This window comes from Quercus robur, chromosome 12 (assembly GCF_932294415.1).
Source record: "Quercus robur chromosome 12, dhQueRobu3.1, whole genome shotgun sequence".
Lineage (NCBI taxonomy): Eukaryota > Viridiplantae > Streptophyta > Magnoliopsida > Fagales > Fagaceae > Quercus > Quercus robur.
The window spans coordinates 728,868-751,017 of NC_065545.1; the positions used below are offsets into that span (position 1 = coordinate 728,868).

Below are 22,150 nucleotides of genomic sequence, written 5' to 3' on the forward strand. Positions count from 1 at the left end.
TCTCGACTTCACCTTGGCGTCATAGCCCCGTTTGAGCTTTTGTTGATACTGAGCTAGATGCACCATCGCGCAATCCCTTCTTTCTTCAAGGAGGTCCAAGCTTTTTTCTAGAAGCCCATTGTTAACAATAGGGTCGAATGTAGCAGTCCTCTGGGAGGGAAAGTTTATCTCTAATGGGATGACGGCCTCGGCCCCGTAGGTCAACGAAAAGGGGGTTTCTCCCGTGGATCGGCGGGGCGTGGTGCGATACGTCCACAAAACATGGGCGAGTTCTTCAACCCACCTCCCTTTCGCATCGTCCAACCTCCTCTTCAGCCCATTCACTATGGTTTTGTTAACTGCCTCGGCTTGTCCGTTACTCTGCGGATAGGCTGGTGTGGAGTACCTGTTAACAATCCCCAATTCACTGCAGTATTCCCTAAAGGCCTTGCTATCAAATTGCAGGCCATTGTCCGAGATTAGGGTGTGTGGGGTGCCGAATCGGGTGACAATGTTTTTCCAGATAAACTTCTTGACATCCACATCTCTAATGTTTGCCAGCGCCTCAGCCTCAACCCATTTCGTAAAGTAATCGGTGCCGACGAGAAGAAACTTCTTGTTCCCGGCAGCTTTGGGGAACGGGCCTAATATGTCTAGGCCCCATTGTGCAAATGGCCAAGGGCTGGACAATGGGTTAAGTACCCCACCCGGCTGATGTATATTCAGAGCGAACCGTTGGCATTGGTCACACTTCTTCACATATTCCAGAGCTTCCTTATGCATGCTCGGCCACCAGTAACCCTGCATCATAGCCCTGTGGGAGAGGGACCGGCCCCCCGTATGGCTTCCACAAATCCCCTCATGCAACTCCTCCAGAATGAGTTCAGTAGCAGCTGGGTGCACGCACAGCAAGTATGGCCCCGAGAATGAACGCCTGTAGAGCTTGGAGTCCTCGGACAACCAGAATCGAGGAGCTCTCTTCCGGATTTTGTCGGCCTCGACTTTGTCGTCCGGTAAGGAGTCGTTCTTCAAGAATTGGACAAGAGGGTCCATCCAGCTTGGCCCCTCACCGACGTTGTGTACCCGAATACCGTTAGCCTCCTCTTCCGTGGGGCGGCAGAGGTCCTCGACCAGAATAACCCTCGGAAGGGGCTGAGCCGAGGATGTGGCCAGTGTTGCCAGGGAATCGGCGTGGGTATTCCCGCTTCTGGGTATATGCGTTAAACTGAGGTCGTCGAAGTGGGCACGTAGGCGTTTAGCTCGGGCAACATACCGTTGCATTCTCTCATCTTTCGCCTCCAATTCCCCGTTTACTTGCCCCACTATGAGTCTTGAATCCGAGAATATGCTCGCGCATTTCCCACCCAGCTTTTGGATCATGGACATCCCCTCCAGCAGTGCCTCATACTCAGCTTCATTATTCGTTGCTGGGAATCCCAGTCTCAACGACTTCTCCAAGGTTATACCTTCGGGCGAGATTAGAACGAGCCCCACTCCGGAACCCTTTTGGTTTGCTGCACCATCAATATATACTTTCCACTTATCGTGTTCTTGTACAGAAATTGCGCTGACCAATCTCCTATCGTCGTTCGGTGATCCCTGCACTTCCACCCCTTCCAAAGTTGGCTCCGCAAATTCAGCTACCAGGTCGGCAAGGACTTGACCTTTTATGGTGGTGCGTGGCCTATATCTGATGTCAAAGGCGCTCAAGATGGTTCCCCATTTAGCTATTCTCCCAGTGTAGTCGGCGCTACGGAGCACTGATTTCAATGGAAGTTGGGTTAGCACAACAACTGTATGCGCCTGAAAATAGTGCGGAAGCTTCTTTGTAGCTTGCACGACAGCCAATATTGCCTTTTCGAGGGGGAGGTACCGGGTCTCTGCCTCCTGTAACGACTTGCTTACGTAATACACGGGCCGTTGTGTGCCGTTGTCCTCTCGGATCAGTACTAGGCTAACCGCATGATCGGCGACTGCGATGTATGCATAGAGCACCTCGTCGGCCTTGGGACTGGACATGATCGGAGGTCGGGTGAGGTATTCCTTGAGCTGTTGGAATGCTACATCACACTCCCCAGTCCACTCGAAACCCTTCCACTTGTGCAGCAGGAGGAAAAAAGGTCTGCATCTGTCCGCCGAGCGGGAGATGAAACGGTTCAAAGCTGCTATCATGCCGGTAAGCTTCTGGACTTCTTTGGGATTCCGAGGAGGTTGCATACTATGAATGGTCCTTATTTGGTCAGGGTTAACCTCAATCCCCCGATGGGTTACCATGTAGCCAAGGAATTTCCCCGATCCCACTCCGAATGAGCACTTGGAGGCGTTCAGTCGCAGCTTGTACCTTCTCAGAATGTGAAACACCTCGTCAAGGTCCCTGATGTGCTCGGTCACCAGTTTACTCTTCACTACCATATCGTCTATATACACCTCGACAGTTTTTCCCATCTGCTGTTCAAACATCCTAGTCATCATCCTTTGATAGGTCGAACCGGCATTCTTCAGGCCAAAAGGCATCACCTTGTAATGATAGTTACCAATTGGGGTGACGAAGGCAGTTTTTTCCTAGTCTTCCGCGGCCAAGGATATCTGATGGTAGCCCTGGAAAGCGTCCAAGAAACTCATTCGGGGATGCCCGACAGTTGCGTCGACCAGTCGGTCTATCCGCGGCATTGGGAAAGGATCCTTTGGGCAAGCCTTGTTTAAGTCCGTGAAGTCCACACAGACTCACCATTTCCCGCTCTTCTTCTTCACCACGACTGTGTTCGCCAACCATTCGGGGTAGAACACTTCCTTGATAGCCCCAGCTCTTTTCAATTTTGCTACTTCCTCCCTCACAGCGTCTGCATGCTCCCTTGATGGGCGCCGAGGGGGCTGCTTCTTTGGGGTAATGGCCGGATTAACGTTAAGGTGATGGCGTATTAGGTCTGAGTCAACCCCAGGTGCTTCATAAGGATCCCAAGCGAATACGTCCTCATTTCGGCGCAGGAAATTAATCAGCGCCGACTTCCCCTGTGCTGGTAGCTCCGACCCTATCTGGAAAAATCTTTCGGGGTCTGATCCGACGAAAACTTTCTCCAGCTCTTCGCAGCTCGCTTCCATGGCCGGTCCTTCATTATCTGTAGATAGGACCGGGGTTCTTGATTGCTATAAGGTATTCCCGGTTGAAGTGGAGGGCACATTGCTTAATTGTCGAGCAATAGCCGACACCATGCATCGCCTGGCCATTCCTTGATCCCCCACTATCTCCTTGATTCGGCCCTCTGACGGATACTTCACTTTCTGGTGCAGGGTAGACGACACAGCCCCTAGCGTATGAAGCCATGGCCGTGCCACAATAGCTGTGTAGGGTGAGTATGCGTCCACTACGATAAAATCCACTTCCACTACTTCTATGTCTGTCTGCACAGGCAATCTGATCATGCCCTTCGGGATGACGCTTTTTCCCTCAAAACTAAGCAGGGGAGCATCGTATGGAGACAGGTCTTCCTGCTTTAAATTCAGCCCCTTATACAAGTCTGGGTACATCACCTCCACGGCGCTACCCTGATCAACTAACACCCTCTTCACGTCATAACCTCCTATTCTGAGCGTCACGACTAGGGCGTCGTCGTGGGGCTGAATAGTTCCCTCCTTGTCCTCCTCCGTGAACCCAATTAATGGCGGGGCCCTCCCTCTAGCACTCCTGGACTCCCTTCCACCTGGCTCTGCCGGGGACTTACCCACTAACATTACTCTAAACGGGCCGGAACCGGTTCTCCCAGGTGCGGCAAGAATGACATTTATCATGCCTATTGGTGGCCTCAAAGCGCTTTGCCTGGTATCGACATTTGATTGCTCAGGGCGCTGCAACAGATGTCTTAGCTTTCCCTTTCGGACAAGCCGATCCAAATAGTTTTTCAGGTTCCTGCATTCGTCAGTAACGTGACCAGGCTCTTGGTGATACGCACAATATAGATTCTGATTGCGTCTTGAGGAGTCGCCCGCCATCTTATTTGGCCATTGGAAAAAGGGTTCATGCTTTATTTTCTCCATGATCTCGTGTAATGGCTCTCGGAACACGGCGTGGACTACTTGAGCCCCTGTGGATCTCGATTGTTCCGTATAATCTCTTCTCGGCCTATTGCTGCTACTGAAGTGGTCCGACCTGGAGTCCCTTCTCTCCTGAGGGACAAACTTCGCCTTTCCCTTCCCGGTTTGCTGGTCCTCTTCGACCCTTTTATACTTGTCTATCCTGTCCATGAGTTGCCGAACGCTGGTGGCTGGCTTTCCCGTAAGAGACTTTCTTAAGCCATGCTCTGTCAGCAAGCCCCTTTTAAAGGCATTGATGGCGACGTCATCGTGACTTCCTTCTACCTCGTTGTGCACCTCCCAATATCTGTCCGAGTAAGCCTTTAGCGTTTCTCCTTCTCGCATGGACAGAGATAAAAGGGAATCGAGGGGCCGAGGGACTCTAGTGCTGGTGATGAAGCGGGAGCCAAAGGCTTGCGTCAACTGTTTAAAGGAGTCTATAGAGTTTGGTGGGAGGGCATCAAACCATCTCATGGCCAGGGGCCCCAGGCTGGAGGGAAACACTTTACACATTAACGCCTCGTCCCTGGAGTGGATGGCCATCCTTTGGTTGAACTGGCTCACGTGCTCCACTGGGTCAGTTCGACCATTGTACAGGGTAAACGTTGGCTGATTAAATCGCCGAGGGAGCACCGCCCGCTCTATTCTACGGGTAAATGGCGACTGGGAGATTCGATCCAGGGCCTTGCTCATGGCGTCATTGACTAAGCCTTAGTAAGGTGGGCTTTTGCGACCGCGTTTGTGAGGTCTCTCTTCCTCATAGGAGAACGTCTCGCTCGGAGGGGTCCTCGTCCTTCGTCTGTATTCATCATCCTCACCACTGCTAGTATCCGAAATGGGCAAAGGACGTTTTTGTTGGGCTCGCCGCAGCCTTTTCTTCAAATCCTCAATCTCTTGCTGCAGAGCCTTCTGCTCGTTGTGCTGGTGGGACGCATGATCTTTCCCTTTCGAGCGACTTCTACTCGTGTGAGCGGTGTTCACACTGCCCTCTCGTTGATCATTTTGGTCTTTTGCTCGTTCAAGGTTTACAAAGTTGTCCTGTCGTTGAGATTCAGTACGTCCGGTTTGGCGCGGACCTGATCCTTCCATCCCTTGCTGTTTCACTTGTCGAGACACAAGTTCTTCCCACAGACGGCGCCAATTGTAGGGGCACGATTTTGGGGCTCAAGCCCAACAAGCGGGTGATTCTGGCCCAAAAGTCCCTCAACAATGAATTTGTAGAGAGTAGGTTACAGAACTAGTTCTTGACAGAGGAAACGCAGTTACGATCATGCCATGTAACCAGTTGGACGTAAGAATATCCCTTCGAACTCTTTGGAGTAATGGTCCCTGGGGCTGTTTCTTATACTTCTATCTCTTTTCTCCTTCTCTATCTTTCTCTTTCTTCTCTATCTTTTTCTTCCTTCAGCTTCCGATCCCTTTTCCATGGGGATCTTCTTCTCTTATATAGCATCCTTCTTAAGATCATGACCCTACACTTGTCAGCCATCTGACCTTTCACTTGAGTGCCTGTCCCGTAGGTCATCATTTTTCTTTTCTGTGAGTTGCGCTGGCCAAGATGATTTGGCCTTTCTGTCCCTTCCACATTAATGCGGCTGGAAAAGTAGTTCCTTGGCATTTTATGCGGCAGTTGTGGTTGCCCCCCTTCCTGGATGCCATGCACCATTCCTTTGTACTGAGTAACCTTTCGCTAGGTAGGAGGTGCGATTTTGATACTCACTTGGCGAGTCCGAGGAGATACTCCTCCTCGGACGCCCCTAAGCAGGCCCGGCCCATCATAGTTAGGATGGGATATCCTTCGCCCCTTGCCTTTTTTTTCTTATCGTGGTTGGGCTTGTTACATGAACTACGGCCCAACATCCGCTGACAGATTTTATCCCCCACAATCTCAATCCAAGATCTTTTCTGGCTCAATTACGAAGAATATATATAATCAGGATTACACTTAAAAATTATCTTCTAACTTCTATATTTGGGGCTTCCATGGGCAATGGCTCTTAAGTAATGGTATATACACACAAAAAATAAAATAAAAAATACTTTTTTTTTTAAATAGTTGGGAAGCTTTCATTAGATCTTATCTAAACTCACTTAATATCATTTTTTTTATATACCACTAACAATCTACTATATCAACAGGTGTCAGTTTTTTTGTATCTCTAAAACTTTCTCGATAGTAATAGGTTGAGGCTTGTGATAATACATGCCCAAAATTTCATAAACACAGATAAGCCAATGTCCAAAAGTGGATTGGGGAAAACAACAAAATCCTCCTGTAGTAAAGCTCCTTCGTCACATTTGCTAGCTTCCTTGAAGCAATGCTTGATTTTACTAATGTTGAGTTTCACTTGGCATCCGTATTTGGTGAGAACTTGATTTTAGAAACGTCGAGTTTTATGGAAAACTCAATTTTAATAACATCAAGGTCCATAACAAGACTGCTGCCCTAAATATTTCAAAAGGATAGCTATTTGGCTAAAAAAATCACTAAAGAGAACTAATTAGCCAAAATCACTAGTATTAATTGAAGTGTAACATGTCGGGATATGTTATTATAAATGAAAAATGTAGACTGTTTTCACATTAACACTATCATTTTTCAAAAAAAATTTCAAAAAAAAACATTTTCTAGAAAACTATCTTATTTTCTTACGTTTGGCAACAACCTTAAAATAAGTTGAAAATTGATTTCCTTTATTTATATTCGTATGAGATAAAGTTGTTTTCCTTATTTAGTTTATCATGAGATAAAGTTATTTTAGTGAAAATTTATCTTCACATAAATGAAAGAAATTAAAAGATAACTTTGTTTTAAATCATTTTTATTTGATATTATCAAATATAGGAAAACGTGAAAACCTTTTTTTTTTAATTAAAACAAACTAAGTAAATAGGGAAAAATTTGCTAAATAATATATTTTCGGGAAAAAATTAGGCGGATGGCATGCGTTCAAACTTAATTAGTAAGTTGAACTCTTTTTGGAAGTCGATTTTAACAAACTCGACTTCCTACAAAAAATCAGTTCTGTAAAGGTGTAGAACACCTGAAAGTCGAGTTTAACAAACTCGACTTCCCCTGAAAGTCGAGTATGTTGAACTCGATTTCCAGGTGCAGTACAAATCAGACTTATTTACTTGTTGGATGAGGGGTTGAATTCGCTTGGAAGTCGAGTTTACTAAAATCGACTTCCAAAAAGAGTCCAACTTATTAAATAAGTTTGAACGCTTGCTATCCGGCTGAAATATTTCAAAAATTATATTGTTTGGCAAATTTTGCCGAGTGAATAGGATAGTCCAAACTTTTTTATGCCAAAAGTTTTGTGGTAAAATCGACATCGGCTAAAAATGCCACTTTCACCGTGGAAGTACAACCACAGCACCACAAGATTGCCCCATTGGGCCATAGGCCCATAGCAAACTAACCACATAAATTTTGTTTGTATTCACAGGTCCACCACCTACTGAGCTTGTTCTCTCCACACACTCACTGAATTGCTAAGCTAAGCTCTTCGTCTTTTTCTGGGTACTATATGGTTTCTTTCTTCCATTCTTGTAGTTTAAAAACACAATCTTTTAGTGAAAAATCCATATGATTCTCACTGAGTAACCAACAAAAATCGAAACTTGCTTAGATTTTTGCATCTGGGTCACTGAACCCAACTCAAATTCACTAGCTTTCCTTTGTGGGTTTTCTGTGTTTGATATATCCATGGCTTCTGCAATGCTAAGTGGAGCTGAAAACCTAAGACTCATAAGAGGAATAACCCCAAAAGGGTTAGGTTTTAAGGGTTCAGATTTTCATGGGAGGCATTTTCCCAAGCTGGGTTTGGTGTCTAGTACTAGGATTTCCAAGGCTAGGACCATGGTGCCCCTGTGTAGTGTATCAAATTCAAGGCCAGCTTCACAGCCTAGGTTCATACAGCACAAGCAAGAGGCATTTTGGTTCTATAGGTTCCTCTCAATTGTGTATGACCATGTTATAAATCCTGGGCATTGGACTGAGGACATGAGGGATGATGCACTTGAGCCTGCTGATCTCAGTGACCGGAATATGATAGTAGTAGATGTTGGTGGTGGAACCGGGTTTACCACCTTGGGGATAGTTAAGCATGTTGATGCCAAGAATGTTACAATTTTGGATCAGTCACCTCATCAGCTTGCTAAGGCTAAGCAGAAGGAACCCTTGAAGGAGTGCAAAATTATTGAGGGCGACGCGGAGGATCTCCCTTTCAAAACTGATTATGCAGATAGATATGTATCTGCAGGAAGGTATATTGTGCAATCTTTTTATTTGGTCTTAATCTGCCTTTTCTTTATACTGTATCCTATTGTGTATATTTTGATTCAATTTTGTCCATAATTTCAATTCTTAATCACATCATGATTTTTGTAATTTGAGAAGTCTTGGTTGTGGGTGATACTTTATTGGTGACTTGGCTTTGTTTGTGAGATTTATGTGTTGTCTTTAGGTAAAGATATAATTATTGCCAGTAAGATGTGAATTAAGATTCTGCTCAGGATTGTGCTTGACCTAGATTTTTGAGTTCAAAAAAATTAGATTGAATATCTATTAATTCGTTTGAAATATGCTTTCTTCACTTTGATAATAAGTTTTCCAAAATCCTGTTTGAATATAAGTGTTTACCCAATCGATACATGTAGATAGATGCATATTTGTATAGGATTTTCCCTCCTATTTCCTTGAGCAACATCTGAACCTTTGATCTTGGGGTAGCAAAACACACCACTAACCACCAAGCAGAAGAAGGTTGATACTTTGTATAGGGTCTGTGTTGGCATATGAATGAATAAATGATAGAAACATTATGGACGTAGAGTGATATGGAATACCAAATGCTATTCTTGTGTACTAGGCCCATTTTCCTCCAACCCCTTCAACCAAAAGGGTCTTGTAGGAGTCTATATATAGATTTTGCTGATCTGGGAGAGAGGGATTAACCTTTTCAGTAGTGTATCTTATGGATTTTTTTTTCTTTTTCTTTTTTTAAGTTGATATCTTATGTGGGTTTTATTATGGTTGCATATCTTATGGTTGCATTTCTCAGTATTGAGTACTGGCCAGACCCGCAGCGTGGCATCAAGGAAGCATACAGGGTGTTAAAACTTGGAGGAAAAGCATGCTTAATTGGCCCTGTTTATCCAACATTTTGGTTGTCTCGCTTCTTTGCAGATGTCTGGATGCTTTTCCCTAAGGAGGAAGAGTACATTGAGTGGTTCGAAAAGGCTGGATTTAAAGATGTCCAGCTGAAAAGGATTGGCCCAAAATGGTATCGTGGAGTTCGTCGCCATGGACTGATTATGGGCTGTTCTGTGACTGGTGTCAAACCTGCATCTGGCGATTCTCCTTTGCAGGTAATTGTTCTTTATAATATATAATACTCTGTATTATGTTGCTTTGTTGGATGACATTTGCTGCAGTGTATATGCTATCTCATACCTCCAATCTGTGAGTTTTTCACTTCAAATTTATGACCAGTTTGTAACTTCATTTTAAATTAAGGCTGACACACGAATGGATACAATTGGTGAGATTGTTAGAAAGCTTAACAGAGTGTTTTTCTGTTTGCACCCTTCCCGTGACATTTTATGATTCTATTTTAGTGCATTTGAAAGCTTAATCTTATCAAGTCTGTTAAAAGTATTGTGTGTGTGGACAACATGTGTTGGTTGCTCTCTTGTTGTGTTTGCTTAAAGTGAATTCTCTAGCATATCCAGGCTATGCATTTAAGTATAGTTCATGTTATTGTTATTGTGATAGTTTGCTTATTGTTATGATAATGGTCAAGTGATTAGATTCATCATTTACCATTGGCTTTAGCTTTTTGGACAAATAATTTATCATGTTTAGAGCATGTGGTTCTAATTTTGAACCCTATAGTTGGGTCCCACTTACTAAGGGAGAGCTTGGGCTCGAATATGAGGGGGAGTGTTAGAATAATGGTTAAGCTTTTGGGACAAATGGTTATTTAACACTCATCTACTTTGACTCGTTTTGGGCAATTGTTTTCTCAGAGTTAAACCATATATCAATTGTCTCAGATATAGTTGTGGATCTGTTAAATTGAAATTCAAGAGTTCTTTACTCACTTTACAAACTTAATGTATTCTGTAAGAGATGCTGTTTGTGTTTGTGACAGAGAGACAAAGGGAAATAGAGAACATGTGGAAAAGTTGTGTAACCACAATAAATCAGCATAAAAAAGAATGATATTGCTAACAATGGTAGTAATATAAATTAAAAATATCATTAATAAAGAGTATAATACACTAGTAGTATAATGAAATGGAAAATTTAGAAGAGTGTGCTACACTAGAAAGAATGGCATGAAGCAAAGCATTCATCTGTAGTTTATTACAAATTTTCACTCAGTTGTGCTATTTTATATTTTTGTTTCGTCTCAATGAAGTTTGGTTTTATTGAAAAAAAAAAAAAAAAAAAAAAAAAACCTTGGACTTTAAGATTCACAAGTTTGGCTCAAATGGTTAAATAGATGATCAGAGAAAAATGTTAATAAGAATTATCAGAGAAAAAAAAAATTCAATAAGAATTATTAAACCAAAGCACTGATTTCCATACCTTTAAAGTGAACTGTTGTTTGTACCTCGTCAGAATCTTTGCTTGGTTGGTTGTAGGTTCTGCACTCTTCTTAAGGTGGTGATTGTATTTGATGGGTTGAAGCTTGTAATTGAATTAGTTTGGTCACAGCAGCAAGTATGCCATAGAACCCAATTATTATTTTTTTTTTATTGGTAATAAAACTTTTATTCAAAAAAACTGAGCATCATGTTCACAATGGTGAACATTCTGATCAAGAACCCGATATTTTAATACTGATTTGAAATTTTATTGGAATTCTTGAAAGCAGTTCCATGTATGAGGGGGGATTTAACAAACAAACTACATAGAAATTCTTTACCATCGGGGTTTCAGTGCCATTCTCTTCTTTTCTATTTCCACCACCACAAGCACTAATATTGAAACAATTTCAGGGCTGATCTGAAGTCATGACACAACCAAATATCTAAAGAAAATTAATTTAGATATTCAAATTTATCCCATTTGTCCCAATTATAATTTAAACAAATACCTTTTGTTTTATCTAAGACCTGCAACCATTCAGATTTTGCTGAATGGCCAAAGAGGGTTCATGCAGCTCACTCAAAAGTGTTTGGATCTTAGTTTTACTTTCAATCTTCCTTCGTTAATAATAGTCGTAGAATGGTGACTACAAAATTCCACGCTGTTGGACTACTTTAGAATGGTATTATTGCATTGGAGGGGATAGTACATGTACTACTATGCTTGTGTCATTATATAAATATTGCTTTACAAAAATATCTGATTACCCTACTACTGATTGCATCTTTCCTTGTTTTTCCCTCATTATCTCTTGAGATTTATGACTTAGTGCATTTTGGTGCAGCTTGGTCCGATAGAAGAGGATGTAAGAAAGCCCGTAAATCCACTTGTATTCCTCCGGCGGTTCATTTTGGGTGTCCTGGCATCAGCATACTATGTTCTTGTTCCAATTTACATGTGGATCAAAGATCAAGTCGTGCCCAAAGGTCAACCAATCTGAGAGGGAATTTCTTGGCTCCTGCACCTGATTGCAATGCTCTATCCATATGAGTACATTTTCTTCCCTCATTTGTAAACAAGTCAGCACCTTAATAGCCCTTTTCGTGGTTCTATTGATGCTTTTGAAAATAAGTTTGCACTAGAGTCTACTAGTCTTCTGTAGTTTTATAGTTTGCACTAGCGTCTACTAGTCTTCCGTAGTTTTATGTATCTATGTTCAGTTATTCACTGTTTTCCGAGTAACCACTAACTTGAAAATGCAATGCTTTGGTGATGAAGTATTCACTCTTTTCTTTCATTTTTCTCCGTACTGATTTGCATTCTAATCTGTCCTACCCATTATATAGCTACTCAAATGAGTATTCACGTATTATGAAATAAAAATATAAACTAGTATCACCACTCAAACATATATCTACACTAATTTATTACAAGTCAATTTCAAATAGAGGATTTTTTTTTTTTTTTGGTGTGGAGAGAAAAAAGGTTAATTATTGAAATGAAAACATTCGGTTAAAAATTAGGCAGTCTAAAATAAATGTTACCTTCTATATTTTAAAATAATAATATTGCAATTTTTAAAAATTTTGGGGATTGAAATTAAACTTGGCCAAACTTTAGGGATGAAAATTTTATTTCAACTATTGTTTGCTTGATCAAAGTTTCATAAAATGTGATTTCCCAACTTATTATTATTGGTTCCATGTTCAATTGACCCCCCAATGAAATGTGGGAAAGTATTTAGATATCCATTTCCCCTCCCTACCCCCAACCCTCCCCCAAGATAAAAAGATTTCTAAGGTTGGAACATTATTGTGATCAATAATCAATAAGTACGTGATGTTGATTGAATAATTGATCATCTCCATTTCCTAAATAGAAAAAATTCATTTTATCCAAAGAAATGATGTAATTCACAAATCTAAACATGAATAAAGTCACGTCATTTAAATGAAATTATTATCAATTTTATAGTGAAATAATATTTTAAATGATGTATGTATGTATACGTATGTATAATCTATGATGATTTACTTTTTATCACTAAATCAAAATACCAATTGATTTTGAAATTTGTATATGCAAAATTAGGACCTAGGTCTTTTTATCCAATGACAAAAAATCTCACCAATTAAATTCACAGAAACCCATTCAATACACAAGACTCGAGCCAAACTCCACTTTTAGATTCATGAAAATTTAAAAACGAGATAATAGACTTGGTTGAAAAATGTTTACAGTAGCCAAACTGTACTTAGATGATATTTGTTCTAAAAATGGAGAGGATACATTTTTGACACCTAGACGTAAATCGGCATTACTATCCAAGGACCCTAAATATTTTAAAGGTCCCTACTCCCTTGATAACGTCTGAGCTTGACCAAATAACCAAAAACTTTGCAAAGCATGAACAAACATCCATACTTGGACAAAGTTCACATATCAGTTGAGTTCTTCCAGTTTTCAGCCAAGTTTTGCAACGACAGGTTATTGAAATTGATAAGGTGCAAAAATATGACCAGGCGAGCTTATGCATATTTCAATTACAATTCAGCACCAACAAAAACAATGGATACATTAAAAGGAATAGTTTCTCTCATTCCCTTCAATCAATTCCGTAAGCCAAGGAGATAGGTTTACTCAGATTAGATCCTTGAAATTACTCCATGACCTTGTCCCAGAACCAGAATTCCATACTCAGATTTAATGCCACAACAAGTTATCTTGTCCCTGAATCAGGACTGGCATCTCCGTAGGAAACCAACCCTCTTTGTCCAGATGGGGAGCTTGAGCTTGATCTAGACCTGCCAGGAGATGCAGAGATCTTTCTGTCACGACGCTTTTGTGGTGAAGTATCCGGAGATCTGGACAGTGAGGAGCCATGACTCCTGGACCTGGACCTCAACCTTCCTCTGGCTGGAGACTGCTGATCATCAATTCGAGGACCAAGACGAGATTTTAATCTCTCACTTATAGGTGGTCGTGTATCTATTGGACTCGGACTGCGTGTTGGACTCTGGCTTCGGCTATGATCCCTGTTACGGCCACGATAACCTGGACTGCGAGAAATGCTCCTACTTCGACTTCTTCTACTATGGTATCTACATGATAAGGGAAACATAGATTAACCTCAGTCTGCTGGGAACAAAATAGCATAATCTACAGGATTAAGGAACACACCAATTAAAAATTAATGGCTTTTTCACTTTGATCATAAATATTCTAGCTTGCTATTGGTGCAATGGAAACACTGGTGTGAGCTAAAATTCATCCATGGACACTCTTTACGCCAGGCCACTTAATTATTTAGTGCCAGTTGGGGTCTAGAAATATACAATTATTCCTCTTTCAAGACATATGGACTGGTTGTAAATTTGCTACTTTGGCATTTAAAATAGTACAAACTATTTCTGTAAAAAGGCAAAACTGCGATTATTATGTTGTCTAGAAAAATTGCATATAAACGTAAACCTATGTAAAGTTCAACTAGTATTTGTTTTAGGTTTGGTTCAGAACCAGACTGAACCAATTTTGTGCTTTGCCAAACACACTTAAGGCTTCATTTGATTGACAGAAAGTATAAGAAAAGTAAAGAAAAAAATATTATTTCCTGTATTTTCTGTGTGTTTGGTTGACAAGAAAATGTGTGGTTTACAACCTAAAGAGCAGAGAGCAAAAAAAAAATAAGAAGAAGAGAACATCAATCAGACCTTCACATTGCTTTCAGATTCTTCACTGATCAGTAATAATATTACTGAAACTGCCAAAAGGGGTACTACCTAAGTATACAATTAGTGTACAAGATGGTAACCCAAAGAAAAGACGTGTCCTTGTACGTAACACAAAAAAAATATATGCAGAAATAACTAAAAAACCATAGGATGTGATCTTTCTATGACAGTATGCAACCTAAGATACTCCTTATGCATGAGAGAGAGAGAGAACCTTGGTGGGCTTCTGCCTCCCTGTGGACTTCTGTAACGTGAGCGCTCATTATAAGTTCTGTAGCTTGGATTCCTTCACACACACACACAAAAAGAATTAAAATTGAGAGATAATGGAAGTGTTCATCATAACTTAAATGACATTGCGTTGAGATTACCTATCACGGTTCCTTTCATAAAAATTTCTTCCCCCATAACGATAGGTACTGCGAGGTGACCGCTCTGGAGATGGAGTACGGTATCGACGTGCAAATGAGTACTTGTCACTGAAGCCACGCCCTTTTCTGACGCGCTTTGAAGCACCATCTGGAGAAGGATTTCTCGACACACCTTTGTCATGGTTGGAAGTAGAAGGTTCAGGGGCTTTGCGTGCAGGACTACCCAATGGACCCTTTGAATACCTTCCATGATTTTGCTCACCAGACTTCCTAGCAGGACTTCTACTAGGAATTCTTTTTTGACTTGGGCTTAGACTGCTGCTGTTTCTGGTCATTCTTTTGGGAGTCAGACTCCTGTTAAATTTTAATATTCATAGAAACTTTGTCAGCGCAATTACAGAAGTGTAAAGAACCCATTATACCTGTGATGGTCAAACACAGATAAAATGTTAAGATAAAGAGAAAATATAAATACAAATGGAGCCTGTCATGAAGAAAAACCTGGATCTATTTGAGTCATCTGAATAGGACTGCTGATTAGCACGTTTATCAGATCTAGCATTTTTTCCGTGGCCATTGTTTAAAATTTCATCATTCTTTGGAGATAGTTCACCTTCCTCATGTGAGGAGTTTTCCCTAGTGGTCCTGATCTCATGATCCTTCAGTTGCTCTACATTTGTTTCTTTTACTGAGAGAGGGGTTAAGGATTCTTTTCCTGTATCGTAATATCACAATGACCCAGGAGTTTAGGCTGTGCAATGTCAATGTAAATGGAAGTGCGTTGATGAAATTCACTCAAATTTTGCAGTATCACATTAATCTAAATGGCATGGATAAAAACATACATAAATTATGAACCAAAAATGAGATGTGAAAAAGGACAAGTGGGGGGATACCAAGATTTCTAGGTGGTCTATTTTTGACATGTTTTGAGTTACCGGTTTTCCGAGCAGAAACAGTCTTTTCATCATCAGAACTGCTGCTAATGCTTGTACTCTCGCTATCCGTATCAGTTGAACTCTCCGAACTCCTGCCAATAAGACCATTATGAATATATGGAAAAATCAATCGGGAAATTTCAATGGAAACTAAGAAGAAAGGCTGAACGTAATTAAGCATAAGCCACACCATTTAGACTTGCGCTTTGATCGTTTGTCCCGGCGGCCTCTTTTTCTCACTCTTCGCCCATCCTTCCTTTTCCTCCCACGCTGGTGCTTATCTCTTTTTGCAGACCTCCTCTTCCTATGCCTTCCATCACTAGAATAACTTGAATCAGATAGTGATGAATCTGAATCAGTATCTGAAGAAAAAGAATCAGATTCTGTATCAGAACTGTAGGAATCAGATGAAGAGTATCTCCTTTTTCTTTTTTTCCTTCTGTCCTTCAAAGATTTTTTGTGTCTTCCTCTCATTTCCTCATCAGAAGACTCAGAACTATCTGTAGAAGACGGAGCCTTCACTGGTTTTTTCTTTTTCCCTGAAAGAAAAAATGATATCATACAGCAATACATATAGAATAAAAGCCCAACATGCTGTTTGATAAAGTAGAAAGTGAATCACAAAATCCTTGCAACCAAACCATGACAACCCTAGCATTACCTTTCTCTTTCCCAACTGCATCCTGAGTATTACTTTCACTAGTTTTACCACAATCTACAATTTTCACAGGTCCAGCAGGTTTCCCTCCAGTTGTTGCCAGCTGCTCAATTTTCTTCAAAAGGTCCAATCCCTTGACAACTTTTCCAAAAACAACATGTTTCCTACCCAAATTACATGAGAAAATATTATTATTACAAGAATAAAAATCCCAATAGTTTACAATGAAGAGCAGGGGCAATTGTATATTATTATCCTAACATAGTTTTCCAGGACTATGAAAAGCAGCAGTGAACAGGTGAAATAAGCTTAGGTGGTAATGAGCAAGAGGTAATATGACACAAAAATATGAGTAACACAGGAATATGTCAAATACCCATCAAGATGGGGTTGGCGCTTGAAGGTTATAAAGAACTGGGACCCATTTGTGTTTGGACCACAATTTGCCATTGAGAGAAAACCAGCTCCATCATGCTTCAGCCTAAAATTCTCATCTGTAAATAGAATGCCAATTGGAATGGTTAATCATGAAACCAATACATCAGACATGCTCAAATGCAAAAGGCAATCAAACACAAAGATTACCAGCAAATTTTCCTCCATATATACTTTCTCCACCAGTGCCTGCAAACCAAGTAAAGTTTGTTCCTTACAAATCTGGGCATGAATATAGAAATTAAACAAAGAATCTGCATCAATCAAAAGATATAAATCACAGGAACGAAAAGCATACCATCTCCCTTTGAAAAATCACCACCCTGTAAGGACAACAGAAGAAATATGAACAGTTTGTGTATGATCGGATATATGTTTGACAGGAGATTTGTGTATGATCAGATGTATGTTAAAGAATAAAAATGATGATGTATGACATTCCATGTACTGCAGAGATAGGATGAATGGATGAATCATTGTGCTCTAATTCAAGCAAGTCTGGTAGCATCATTCATTTCTATGCAATTTTAATTCAAATGATTCAACGCAGAATATGTGCAAACATTTACAAAAATAAACATGGTGGATTAGTTAGACACTGACAAGGTAGACACAGCAAATTGCAAAATCAGGGAACGGGAAGCCAGCCATGCTTCTGTTTTATAGGAAATGTGATTTCTTAAAACATATCGAAACTTGTATATGGGTCAATTTCTCTATTCCTGTTGAATAACCAATAAGCATCATCTGAAAGCTTGTTCTCACATTCAAAGAGGAGTAATCAGGAGACATTAACATGAAGAATTAAGGCATATGAATAACCCTAAAATTAACCATAAGTTGGACAGCTCTAAGATTGAAACTACTAAACAGAGTCTTCACCACCAAATGTCAATGAACAAGCATCATTGCAAGTAATTTTTTATGACAAAGATGGTCTATAAAGAAGAAATATTACATACCTGGGCCATGAACCCTTTAATTATTCGATGAAAATATGATCCCTTGAAGTGCAAGGGTTTCCCAGTAGACTTTCCAATGCCCTTCTCTCCTACAGCAGAACAGCACAATACCAAGATTCAAAATATTACTCAAAACACTTCTTTTAGGGCGCAACCCTAGTAGATGGGGTAACTACTAATTAGACTTCGACAATGGATTGTTCACCTCCATACATAACCGTGGAATGACTGCTTAAAATCATAATAAAAAACTGAAAACCTCAATGATACCTGTACAGAGTGCCTGAAAATTCTCTGCTGTCTTAGGAACAACATCAGCAAAAAGCTGCACAATTCAAAATAAAGATTGGAACTTCATCTCAAAATTAAATGTACATTTAATTAAATAAAAGAAAAAAGGATAAAAAATCAAGCAAAAAAGAGATCTCTGTGGTATCTTATTACCTCAATCACAATTCTTTCCACAGGATCCCCATCAACTGAGACATCTAAGAATACAAAGGGGTTCTTTTTCTGAGTCATATCTACTTGCTTCAAGGATGCTGGGGAAAAAAGAAGAGAGACTATATTCAAAATATATATTGCAACACTACATAACCAAAATAATCCATTTCTTACTCTGGGTTTGTTAGCCATCATTTGATTCTTTTATGTCAAACACACTAGATTGTTACACAGAAATCACATCATCCAAAATTTTCACCAATTATATCATAGCTAAGTTCAAACAATACATTCAATATAATTCTCCCTTTCACATGGACACGAGTGCCAATGAGCTATAGCTCAACTAGCACTTCCTCCTCCCATAGAGGTTGTGGATTCAAGAACCAGTAAGTGCATGTGTAACTTAACAATAAAAAAATGACTCAAGTACTTTTAATTTCGAATGTCCCACGAGTGAGTGGGCCAATTGGTTGGGGTAGCGGAAAAATCCCACTCCAGCTGGAGTACCCTGGTTCAATCCCCCCATAACACACCCTCACTTACTCAATACCTTTGGTTTGCAGGAGACTGCAGGTATCCTAGGTTTAATCTCCAGGGATGGATCTAAAGGGCCCTACCTTGATGAGGTTCCAAGTCATCAAAACAAAAAATTTGGAATGCATCACAAATATGGGCTACCTTTTAGAAAATTCAAGCAGGAGTTTTAATCAACATCTGTTTTCAAGTAAAGAAGGAAGTAGAAGTTGAGAACTCCCAAGAGAAGCTGCAATTCAGGTGGTCCAACAAATTCTAATCATTTAGATTTCAAGTTTACAGATCTCATGAGACGGTTCATTGGCTAAACTCCCAACAAGGTAGACATTTAAATCTCAGCACCCAAGTAACACTTCAAATATAACATTAACTTACAAAACAACCAACGCATTTGCCTCAAAGACATGAAAATAGAAAGTAAATAGAAAATGAAAGCACGCATTTTTTTAGCTGGTAATTTACAGATACACTTGATGGGTTTTGAACTCATGACCTCACCCTTCACCTAGCACTTATAAGGAGAGGAGGTGCCAATTGAGCTGGAGCTTATTGGCAATATGAAAGCACATTAATGCAAACAAAGGTCTTCATTTCCTTGAAACTAAAACTTCGCAAATACTATTTTCAGCAGATATCTATCTAACACAATCCAAATTAAACAGACAACCCAAAGAATCATTCAAAATTTTGGAAATTCTACTTAAAACCAATAAATGGTGTAAATATTCATTCAAGCTTAACAGACTTCATCGAGCTTGTTCACAAATCACTCATTAAATTCAAAAAGAAAGAATTCAACATACTGGTGACTACTGCCAATTTTTTTGAACATAAAAGCATTCGAAGAAAACCTGTAAAACCAGTAAAAACCCTAATTCTTCATTGAAGCAGTATATATACTCTAAGAAACTTCAAATAAAGGTCACTAATAAGCGCATTGCAGCAGAACCCACAAAACCCTAAACCCTAATCTCCCTAATCAAGTTGTGCCCCAACTCATTCAAATACAAAATCCCTCAGATTCGAAAATTTCTCAAAATACTGCTAAAATCTTCAAGTATATGCAATTAATAAGCACATTGCAGCAGAATACACAAAACCCTAAACCCTAATTCCCCAAATCAAACTGTGCCTCAACTCAAACAAGCTCAATTTGCATAATAATACACCGAATCGGACCAAAATCAGTCCAGAATTGAAAGATAATAATAAATAAATAAAACTAAAAAAAAAAAATTAACAAAATTGCAGAGAATTAAAACCCTAGAAGCCACAAAAAATATATAAATAAATAAATAAAAATTGAAGAAGAAGAGCAAATCATTTGCAGAGACTAACTTAATTGTTAGTGAGTCGGACTGAGTGAACTCGGGAGAAATCTCGGACTCAAACTCGGTGGCCGAAATAATTAGCTTTGTATAGAGATTTGAGAGTGAAGGGTTTAACTGGCTGAGCTGAGCTCATTATTTCACAGAGATTTTTATTTATTTTTATTTTTTATTTTCTGGGAATATATATAATAAATGTTTAAGAAAGTAGTATTGGAGGAAGAATCCAATACATTGCAGAGCAGACTTTTACACAGGTGATCGGTTCTATGTTTGCCACGTGTTCTTGGTATTGATATTTGATACCACGAAACTTTCAGTTATTAAAGCGACATTTATGGCCGGTATAAGTCTGAAAAGGATTTTTTTTTTCTTTTTTTTTATAGGAGTCCGAAAAGGATTTTGATTTGATTCTTTCCAATAAAAAAAAAAAGAGTGAAAAACAAGGTATTTTTCAAGTAAGGTCTTTCTTTTTCTTTCTTCTTTCATTTGATCATTTTATGGAACTAATTGAGAAAGTGGAAAAAATGATAATCCATGAAGTAGTCGGATGATAAAATGTCCAATAAATAAATATATATATATATATATATATATATATATGAAAAGAGAATTGGATGAGAAAAACCATAATTTTCATCTAATTTAACTTTAAATTTAGACAGCTAGAGATATGTTGATACAATTTTTTTTTTTTTTAAAGAAAAAGATGTCAAGCAAGTAAAAAATACTTTGAGCCTTCGAGGGACATATAAATGGGATGAAAGTTTATATATATATATATATATATATATGTGGTGGTATTCTAAAACAAAGAATTTCTCCTGAGTCATCTGAACAAATTGTTCGTTTCTATTCTGGTATATGGAACAATGCACAGTTAAATTATAGTACTATTAAAAAGGAAATTTTATCTATAGTACTATGTATTTCAAAATTTCAAAGTGATTTGTTAAACCAAAAATTTTTGTTACGTATTGACTGCAAAAGTGCTAAATATGTTATTGAAAAAGATGTTGAAAATATTGCCTCCAAACATATTTTCGCTAGATGACAAGCTATTTTAAGCGTTTTTTATTTTGATATTGAATATATTAAAGGTTCTCAAAATTTTATCCCTGATTTCCTTACCCGTAAATTTCTGCAGTGTCACCATGACAAGTAGAAGACCAAAAAATAATCCTCCTGCTGAAACTGATAAACAAATTGTTAAAAAGGAACCTGCTTCTCCTCTTGAAATAACCAACCGTTTCACCACCCTAGGAACCATCCCTAGGATTAATTACTCCACTGTTCTTGCTTCATCTTATGATCCTTATGTCTTAACCCCTGTTAACCGGCCCATCAAAACTGTTTATCCAAAAAATTCCCCTCAATACATCAAAAAACAATATTTCCAACACCTGTTTTATATTGAACCCAACAGAGCCTCTATTTTTGATCCGCTCAGACTTGTTAGGAGTTATTTCCCTCCAAAGTTTCATTGGATTCCGGAGCATAGGGAAAAGAATTTAAATTATTATTCTGATCTTCTGCGCCATGAAAGATCTATAATTATTAACACCATTTTTTATCACAAAGATGTTTCCAAAATTATTTACCACAGTGTTTACTTGGCCAATTTTATTTCTGAAGAACAATGGGGCTCTTCTCTTACATCTACTAGAATAATGCCAAGTTCCCCCATTCCCTATTCATATTATGATTATATCATGGTTTGGTCAAGATTCATGCTGCACCAGAATGAAAACATGTCTCATTCCTGGTTTGTTAACTTTGACAAAGAATTCACTGGTGATTTGCCCCTTTGGTTCAACCGCTGGTGGGCCCAATTTGGTCCTATTGTTGATTTATTTCCTGCACCATTGCTTGAAGCTTTCAACAGTTTCAAGAAATGTTTTAGGTGTGATGCTTATGGAGCCAAATTTCCTGCCTTGCTTCATTTTGTTAAAAAATATAAAATACCTTGGATATTGAAATGGCAATATGAGAAAGATGGTGATGTTCTCTCCAGGCATTGGTATGTAAAATGGTGGGGAAAATTCCCTCACACTCAAAAGATCATTATTGCTGTTGCCTTTATCTCCAGAGAATCTTC

General features: G+C 39.3%; 2 protein-coding genes across 3 annotated transcripts; one reads left to right on the top strand and one right to left on the bottom strand.

The window, feature by feature from the left end:
• Nucleotides 1-7,499: 7,499 nt before the first annotated feature.
• On the top strand, nucleotides 7,500-11,945 carry LOC126710594 (2-methyl-6-phytyl-1,4-hydroquinone methyltransferase, chloroplastic). The gene is made up of 3 exons (XM_050411133.1): nucleotides 7,500-8,316; nucleotides 9,114-9,420; nucleotides 11,493-11,945. Exons 1-3 carry the CDS (start codon nucleotides 7,757-7,759, stop codon nucleotides 11,646-11,648), a joined length of 1,023 nt encoding a protein of 340 aa, XP_050267090.1. The 5' UTR covers nucleotides 7,500-7,756; the 3' UTR covers nucleotides 11,649-11,945.
• A 1,088-nt stretch (nucleotides 11,946-13,033) lies between these two features.
• Nucleotides 13,034-20,226, bottom strand: LOC126707935 (peptidyl-prolyl cis-trans isomerase CYP63). Of its 2 annotated transcripts, none has more exons than XM_050407683.1 (14): nucleotides 20,063-20,226; nucleotides 18,188-18,285; nucleotides 18,014-18,068; nucleotides 17,744-17,832; nucleotides 17,080-17,104; nucleotides 16,932-16,970; nucleotides 16,723-16,840; nucleotides 16,350-16,510; nucleotides 15,879-16,227; nucleotides 15,689-15,780; nucleotides 15,252-15,465; nucleotides 14,751-15,104; nucleotides 14,594-14,665; nucleotides 13,034-13,749 (listed from the first exon to the last, which is right to left on the bottom strand). In XM_050407683.1, exons 2-14 carry the CDS (start codon nucleotides 18,263-18,265, stop codon nucleotides 13,368-13,370), a joined length of 2,028 nt encoding a protein of 675 aa, XP_050263640.1. In that variant the 5' UTR covers nucleotides 18,266-18,285; nucleotides 20,063-20,226; the 3' UTR covers nucleotides 13,034-13,367. The 2 variants fall into 2 exon arrangements, with proteins under 2 accessions (XP_050263640.1, XP_050263639.1); XM_050407682.1 differs by having other exon boundaries at nucleotides 15,647-15,780.
• Nucleotides 20,227-22,150: the final 1,924 nt, after the last annotated feature.